General features: G+C 28.7%; 1 protein-coding gene across 3 annotated transcripts in view; it reads right to left on the bottom strand.

Annotated features, from left to right (window-relative positions):
* LOC143227831 (condensin complex subunit 1-like) overlaps positions 1 to 8764 on the bottom strand; it is a 58663-nt gene extending 49899 nt beyond the window's left edge. For 2 of the 3 annotated variants that reach the window (XM_076459109.1, XM_076459108.1), the window contains exons 1-5: positions 8628 to 8764; positions 6732 to 6865; positions 3790 to 3865; positions 2627 to 2685; positions 271 to 452 (exon numbers count right to left, since the gene is read on the bottom strand). In XM_076459109.1, the coding sequence (XP_076315224.1) occupies positions 271 to 452; positions 2627 to 2685; positions 3790 to 3865; positions 6732 to 6852 (438 nt within the window). In that variant the 5' untranslated portion in view covers positions 6853 to 6865; positions 8628 to 8764. Of the gene's footprint in view, positions 1 to 270; positions 453 to 2626; positions 2686 to 3789; positions 3866 to 6731; positions 6866 to 8627 lie in introns of those variants that run through there. The other variant, XM_076459110.1, reaches the window with a different exon arrangement.
* Positions 8765 to 9652: the final 888 nt, after the last annotated feature.

Genomic DNA, 9652 nt, shown 5'->3' on the forward strand with positions numbered 1-9652 from the left:
ACTACTATAGCTCTTTTCCTTTTTTCATTAACTCAAACTACTACAAAAGCACGAAGGGAAAATTATAGCCTCCAGATTCCACCATGATATAATGGATAATATTAATATCTAACTGGGTGAATCTCTTGATGTCCTGTATTGATTATTTACCATTTGTTTGTAAGTTTATTTCTGTTGTGTCAACCCCAGAGTTTCCCTTTAAGCACAAAAGAGAGAGAATATGAAAACTGACTAAGCCTATATTAAACTAAATAACACAGACTATTTTACCTTCCCTGTCACTACTGTTTGTGTAGTGGGTTTCAAACTTTCCACTTCAAATGCTTCAATAAATTGACACAAAATGTAGCAGGTCATTTTCAGCAAATTTAGCTGTTTTGTTCGAGTCTCATAGTCCAACTGTTCAATATCTTCTAAAATCATTGATTGTTGTCCACACAGCTTAATGGCAGCTACAGAAATAGTTATGGTTAGCACTCTTCATTACAGAAAAATGTTTTTTACTTTTTAATGACTAGATAAAAAAATAATCTGTGGCATCAGTTGTTTTTGTTAAATCCCATTTTGTATTGTATTTTCAATACTTATTTATGTAGCACATAAGATGTTACAACTATAGTTAATACATGCAAATATATGGGTTTTCAATGTTTTTATACCATATGAAAACAATGATTCATCTTCACATAGCTGTAATCCATGTTTAAAAGCATGACAAACATATGAAACAACTTTCTCAAAGAATAAAACAACATACTGAAATTTAATGAATTAAGACTGAAAATCTCTTATCACTTACAAGTTTTATTCTTTCATGGTACAAGAAACTTAAATGTATTTTTTCTAATAACCTTCTTCAAAAACTAAAATACTAAACATTAAAAAATATACATACAGTTGATTTCAGCCTATTTAGAACATTAAACACTGATAGAATATCAAGTGTCAAATCCTCACATATTTGGAGGATTTCCATATTTAAACATGTACAGAAGTAAAAATCTACAAAAAGTACTGATGTACAGCACATGAGAAGACTGTCATACATCATCACCTTTGTGGAAAACACAAACAATTCCAAGAAATATCATCTTGTTTTGCTTTTGTTATTTACTTGTCATATAATTTTCAACCATAGAACTAATTGTGGGAAAGTTTCTACATCAACAATAACAACATATTATTCAATCATTTATAAACCATACACACCAGTATTTCCCACACATACAATTAAAATATTCAGACACATACTAACAGTCACTAATTACAAAGTAAGTCCCTACACCTGTGACATTTACGTGAACAACAATCATATACTACATAGTTACTCAGGAATTATATACACCAATAGGCACAAGCACTGACAACTTTACTGATGAAAATGTAAAAAATATTTATTAAGTGTCCAAAAAAGGAAGCTTTATGTGTATGACAGTTAATTAACATGACTAAAGAAGCCATAAAGTACAAACTTTTATCTGGACAGTACTTTAGAGCTATATGGCCAAGTCAAAGTAAAGGAAATGCAAGCAATCAACAATGCAGTGTCTCAAACCCAAGATTCTCTGATCCAGTCTGATACACTAATCACGAGGCAACAGCAAACCCAAAGAGACACGGATTTTTAACCATTTTTATTTTGAAATACTTACACAACAAACATGATCAAAATTCTAACAACAGCACTGCATAAAAATATAAATTTAATAAAAATAATAATAGGAAAATTAAAGAAAGGAAAATTTATTTATTAAAACAATAAGTGTGAATTTTAAAAAAACATGTGTATATTACTATATAGTAATATAATAGAGAAATACCAGTGGTGAATCATACATAAATTCTTCAACAGACAAAACATTTAATTAACTCTCATGACTAAACGTCCACCTATAACAACCATCATGCATAACATTCAAACATAATAATAATCACCACCCAGTTACAGACAAAAATTCCAAAACTTTCACAATCTGCTTAAAATATCAAATAAAGACATGTTTGTCTTATGTCCCTCTGCAATCTACAATTAGAAAATCATTGTCTTGGAGTATGCAGAAAAGCAGGCAAACACAAACCAAAATTATAAGAAAATAAAAATTACTGCACAATAAATATATAATTTTTTTACAGATCAATATAACTGAAATTACAGGTCATATACTGTGATGTTTTATATAAAATCATGTGTGGTGTATGTTGGTTTGTATTGCCATAAGATATTTACAGCACAAACCAACATCCACCACACAATTCCAAAACTGTCAGGTGCTAAAAATGCAATAATATTCCTAGTTGAAGAAATCTATACCCCGAAGTAAAATTATATAAAGTGTTTATATCATAGCTGAGTGAGCAACAAGAATACAAAATTATGTCAGTAAAAAGACGTAATACACAAAGAATGACTGTCTCTTTGTGAGTGACATATTCATGTAGAGGTAGAACATAAAATTCAGTATATTATTTATATTCGTTATTGACTTATGACAAACTGTATATGGAAAGAGTGAAAACGGTTTATTCCTGAATTGGCTACAAAGAAATAAAATTTATGACACTTTGCGTTATGAATTACTAAACAGGGTAATAAAATAAAAAAATATCTTTAAGAAACTATACATACTTGTCACGATCATCTCCAATGATTCTTGTCTAACTTCAGGTTCTAATTTATTAAAATGACTGTCATAAAGAAAGAGTATTAAATTGTTATAAATCAAATTATCTTACAAAATTATACATAAAACTTTATTAGAATTTTACTATTACTCTAACAAACCTATTCTTTTTTAAAATGACTACTGCTTCATTTTTCTTTTTTTTTTGAAACAGTAATGTCAAATAATATTAAATAAAGGGTGCTACTACAGGGAACAGTCTACAAGGATATTTACACTATAGCATGAGGCCTACACAGATATTATTACCACCACAATTTTAATGGTTTACTAAAACATAATTTATTGTTAAACAATTTGTTTCTCTCCATGTTTTTGTTCACCAAATAATAATTCAATAAGTTGTGTGTTCCAAAAAACAGAGTACCTTAGACTTAGGTCATAATTGTGCAAGTTTTGGTTGATGGAACTGGTTTCATTCCAATTATATCTGCCCCAAAAATGTTAATAAATGGTATTTTGTACTTTATTAGTTTAAAAGCATTATTTATAACTGATTTCAACTGCAAATAATCAAAAGCTAAAAGAGTTATGATGATAGTATCTGTGTAGACCACACCCTATAGTAGCACAGAATAACCGTTATTGTCTCATTAAGTGTCTGTCACACTTTTACGTTTTCTTGATAATGTGAATGGCTTTAAAATACATTAAATCATTTAAAAATATCTTAAGAAAAATAAAAACTGATAAAAGAAATTACAATATAAATTACAATATAATATACAATATACAAATTTGATCATCAAAATGCACACACAATTTATTTTTAATGGAATTGACAATTATATGGTTGACAGAGTATATTGACAAAAATAGTTTTTAGTAAATTACCTACAACAAAAGGTGAGGCAGTTGCTTAAAAACTGTGAAAATATATTTTATGTAAGGACTGTCTAAACTTGGTTTCATTAACCTTCCTCCATTGTAAGATTTGATGTTTATTCACAATATTTAAGTTTAATTTATGAAAGTATGCAAGTCAAGTACTTCACAGAAACACTAACTTGTTTAATTTATTTAACTTTTTCATGTAAAATTAAAGGGTCCAAAACCATATCATAAATCCTGATTAATTCAATGTCTTTAAAGATAAACAAGTACTTACTAAATTACACTATAGTACGTGTTAAAAGTTTCTAAAATACCCTCTGCTCCCTCAGTACGTAACATTTGTTCACACTCTGAAAGACAGAAAATAAAAGAAATAATTTACAATTCTTAAATTTTGATAATATTTACTGGATATTATTCCATACCTCAAGTTGTTTCTAACAGAAATGTCACCATAAAACAGGCACAGCATGAACAAAAAGCAGAATATCCTGATGCTATCAAAATCAAGGCAAATGCTGAAAACATCTAACAAGTTGACCAAACCTACAAAGTTGACACACACACACACATTTAATCTGACAAATTAACTGGTAAAAACAATTTTATTTTATACATAGGTTACACAACAACTATCTGTCAAACTTCCACGAGAATAAACTATTGGCCAAAAGTGAGTTATCACCAAAAATATAGTAATTTTCTTAACCCAAACGAGCCGTTTTTACATATATACAACGACAGATGGTCTAAAATGGCTTTTCTGGCCAGAAATTTCATGTGCTAAAAATAAACCATACTCTCATCTGAAGAAGTTTATAGCCCAAATAACCGTTTTCTTGAGATGTATTTATTGTAGAGGGTTTAAATGATTCTTTCTATTATCATTACTTGGAAGCTCTGAAAATTTAATACATTAATAAATTACTGAAATTAGGAATTAGCTATGCATAGTTACAAACGTTGTGTACATTAGTAATTAATAACTAGCAGTTAATATGGTATTTCAGTTTGATTTTTCATCTTTATCTATACACTATGAAACAGCTTAGTTTCAGTTAAATTTAAATATACAATTACTGGGTGGGGAGATTGGTAATAGAAAATGAAGACAAGTAATCTTTATAGTGGGGGGAAGGGGGAAGAATGTTGTCCAGAAAATTACAGACCAGTTAGTCTTACTTTTATAATGGTAAAAATTGTTGAAAGTCCTGTAAAGGAACCTTTACAAAATCATATAGTTAAATTTGATATCATAAATGAAAGCCAACATGAATTTACTAGTAACAAATTTTGCCTCATTAATCTGTTAATGTTTTTTCAAGAATGTTACTTACGATCTGGATGATGGAAAAGATATACTTAGGTCTTGATAAGATGCTACATAAAAGATTACCTAAGATAATCACATCAGTAAAGATATGGGAAAGATTAATTAATAATAGAGTGTTGAATAGGAGAGGTCAAAAGATTGTTACTAGTCCTTTCTTTTATTTACATTACTGACACTGACATGAGTAAATCCTGTTAATGATATTAAATTCTTGGGTGTTTATATACACATTAGTTTTGATCAATTGATGTATTGGACAAATATTTTAAATATACTCTTTACTTATAGTACATACAAGTTAGTGCATTTTGGTTAACATAATTTCAGTTACACATTTAATATATATTGGAACCCAATCACTCTAGTGACTCATTTATTTTTGAATTTCACACAAAGTTACACGAGGTCTATCTGCACTAGCTGTCCCTAACTTAGCAGTGTAAGACTACAGGAAAGGCAGCTATCATCACCAACCACCGCCAACTCTTGGGCTACCTTTTTTACAAACGAATAGTGGGATTGACCGTACTTTATAATGCACCCACAGCTGAAAAAGCGAGCATGTTTGGTGCAATGGGGATTCAAACCCGCAATCCTCAGATTATGAGTCAAGTGCCTTAACCACCTGACCATGCTTGGCCTCCAGTGACTGAAGAACAGTATCTTGACAGTGTGTTTGATATGTCAATCACAACATTGAGGTAGTGAGCTAGCAGTAAAGTTAACAGAATTTATGGTGTATTCATAGATATATTAATTACAAAACAAAAGTGGTAATAATCTATCAATGCAAATCACTTGTGAGGTTTCACTTATACTTTTTTCCAATTTTTTGTCATCTTATCTACAACAGAACATAGATTTATTATAAAGAGCTTAAAGACAGGTATTACTGGGATGATTCCACAAAAAGAAAGGTTATCTTATGTAAATAGGATAAAACTTCTTATTTTCTCTTGATAAAAAAAAAAAAAAGATAATTTATCCAAAGTTTATCAAACTATTTGGGGGATCAACAGGATAGACTTTTGATTTCTTATGACTATATCCTGAAGACATACAGAACAACAGGACACAAATTTACAATTTGGAAAAGACAAGTTTAATTAGGACAGTTATTATTTAAAATTAATTGGCTAATGGAATGAATTACCACTGGCAATAGTGGGGGTTGGCACTTTAATAATTTAAGGAAGAAGCCAAGAGTTATAAATAAATAAATAAAAAGATAGGTTCAATATTATGCTATTCTCAAGGCTTAGTTCCTTTCTGCCTATAAATTATCTCACTGAGGTTAATGAAAGCCTTAATGTAGTTGGATAAAAAGGTATAATAAACAAGTTTAAGTCATTTCACTATTTATTTTTGGTATCAGTAAATTCATTATTGTCATTAGACACCAGTTGTTCATAATATTATTAAGAGTGCTACATGTAAAATGTTAAACACAAAAATAGAATTACTGTTGATTCAAAAACTTTATTTTTTACCTATTTAAATGACTTGAGGGCAAAAACTAAAAGAATAAATAATTATTGTACTTCACCCACCTGTCCATTTTAATTACGAGTAGTACATCTAGTACTGATACTTGTATTCAATTAAGTTACCACATAAATCCCAGAACAAAACAACTTTTTTAATCAAAAAGAAGAAACACCATTTCTCATTTCAGGCACATTTTATTACATTTTTCCTTGCAATTTGGGGCACAAAAATAAAATACAAGTCTAAAGCCACAATAAATATTTGTTCTTACTTTTATTATCACAAAAAAATTAAGAAATAAATCAGTGAACTGATCCATTAACAGAAAAAAGGAACAGCTAAATTTATATTTTGAATTTTCATATTTGCAGTTGAAAAATCATGCACAATGTTACCTTGCAATCTGTTCGAAATGTCCCGTACATAAACCACTTCATCTACAACATAATGACGAGTGTTCTGAGATGTTCTCAAGTCTTCAAAGTTTAGAGGCAAGACAAATTCAAAATGAGCCATTCTTCTAAAGTTCCTGAAATAGTTTTACACACACACATACATATCTTTTGCCATCATTAATTTACAATGAAATAAATTGAACATTCAAAACATATTAGGCTCATGTCTTATGAAATGTTGCTTTTTACTTATGGGGCTGTTATTTAACCAGAAATCTTTTTAACTAGTTTATACATCAATAGGAAAACATTATGACTTCACACTTTCTTGCATAAAATTATCTACAAGTTATATTCAAGACGACAGCACATATGTAATAACTATAACAAATCTCAAACAAAAAAAATAATTCTTCAACCAAAAAAAACCCTTTTGAGATCCAATATATTTAACTACAGCAAACATCAACTTGTGCTCCATCACTCAAAACAACAGTTCTCAAACTTTAGTAACTAGAAAACCCCTCTTTTAATTTAAATTATTTTGTAAACCAGAAACTTGTTAGTTTTTTAAAACAAAGGATTCCATGTTCAAGAGAAATTATATTCTAAAGTTAAATGTTTTAATTTATATAAATTTAATATTCTATAAATCATATTTTTTTAAATATTTCTATAAAACTCTGGATATGACGTGCAGACCAATCTGAGAAATATTGACTAGAAACACCAGTAAAAACATAGCTACAGCATCTAGCAATGACATATATATAAAAGTTTTTAAAGCAAGCTCATGTACTTTTCATTTTTAAAACAATATAAATAAATAAAATAATATTCTACACAAAACAATAAAGATTTTATATTAATTGAAAATTGGTTATATTGCATTTATAGTTCCATCTTATATGTTCCTTCACACACAATTCATATACTTTTTTTTAAATGTAACTCTTAAATTATTATTGTGTTTGTACAAAATTCTAGAATAATTTCCAAAACTATACTAATGAATTAATCATCTTTTGATTAGGTTGATAGTTACAATGGCAAAAGAAACTCAAGATTTCTCCCCTTCACAAATTTGTGAAAGAAAAATGATTTCAAGTTTTATTCCCTATTTCAATAAATTTTGTGAAAAATACTTTTTACTGTGTTGACTCAAACAAAACACTTTTGTGATACAAACGTAAAAGTAATCACAACAAAATAACCAACATTAAACATTGAATATGATACGTTTCATGAGTGATAACGTGTCAGCAGAAATTGAAACTTTTACAATCTTTGCTATTTTGTTTACTAAATTACTCATTTTAATATCAGTTTTAAAATTTGTCCCGTTTAAATAATTATGTATTTTAATATTTTAGTGAGCAAAAGAAAATTTTCAAAATTGAAAGATACAACTGTAAAACTCGAAGCTAAACAACTGATAACAGTTAAATAATGTTACAGCTTTGTTACTGCTAACTGCATTACACCAAGTCTAACAAAATGTACGAATGGAAATGTCATACAATCGGTATCATCCTTATAAACTTACAGTTGAACTCACACTAGTATTATTATGTCAAGAAACTTTAATTAAATCATATATGTTCTGTTCAACTTGAAATACAACTTTACAATTTCCAAAATTAGTTCCAATGCATTAAACAGTACAGCATTAACAGTTTGTTGTAAAAACTTATATTAACATGAAAGTATATACAGAATCATTGAAGGCCTTGAATTTTAAAAGTTGAATTTATTATTAAGTTTAACATAAACAAAGACAATTTTAGAAGAAAACATTAAATACACAAAACTTAGTAATAAAAAATGCTATACATATAGGCGTTTGTTTCACCATTGTAGTTATAATAAAGTTCAAAAATGTATATATAAACTTACAAACAAAATAAATCTCAAACGGTAGTTCCGTATCATAACAAGATATAATTATAATCGACTTCAATAACACACCCCTGTTCAATCTGCCGCGAAAATTTTCGTTATGAGGTTATCAGAGCTAGCCAATCATATTTCGGTGTTGAAGGAAGCAAAATTAAAACCGTCACAATTATCTTTTAAATAACTGGAAAATTATATTGAGTTATTAATAAAAAAAACTGAAAATACTTCAAATTAAGTATGATTAAGAAATTGACAAATGTAATGTTGTATAAAATAAAATACAAAAGCTATATGTTTTGACACAGAGAAAGATAAAATATTTATTATAATTTCAGCCGACTAGTTTCGGGCTTATTTTTTCGACGTGATATGTGTAACCTTAGAAAAAATATTTATTCAAAATACCATTTATAATAAACCCTTATAACGTTTGCATATGAAGACAATATCTGTAGATTTAGAGTTCTCTATTACATAAATGTCTTTTTTTATATTTTCTACTTTCTATCTGTATAAAACCCAAAAGTGAAGTAAAAAAAACAAATATATCTTCTTTCGTCTTTGAAGGTTGTAGCAGAGTATCTGTATAAAACGTTAACTAGGTCGAGCAAAATACAATGGAATGTAAGGGGAAAACCCTAATTCTATGAAATATTCTGGTCCCTACTATCCTCTGTTAAACCAAAAGAACGTTATGAATTCATTTCAGTCTTGGGGGTTGCCGTAATGTGTTATTATGCAAAATTTCATTTGAATGGATCAAGGTGAAAAGAAATGTCAGGTGGAAACCTGATGTTGTAATCTTTGGTTTCTGTAAAATTATAGGAAGTGAGTAACTAACAAACGTGTCTATTTTAGTCTGTTTGCGGGGGTAGGGGTTTTCATTTCCAGTCGTATTTGAATTAATTGAGATATAATAGAGCTGCTAGGCAAAATATGAGATTTTATGTTTCACTTTGACTTCCGAAAATAATTCGATTCCCCTCAGTGGACACAGCAGATAGCCTGATATGGCTTTGCTA

This window comes from Tachypleus tridentatus, chromosome 10 (assembly GCF_004210375.1).
Source record: "Tachypleus tridentatus isolate NWPU-2018 chromosome 10, ASM421037v1, whole genome shotgun sequence".
NCBI lineage: Eukaryota > Metazoa > Arthropoda > Merostomata > Xiphosura > Limulidae > Tachypleus > Tachypleus tridentatus.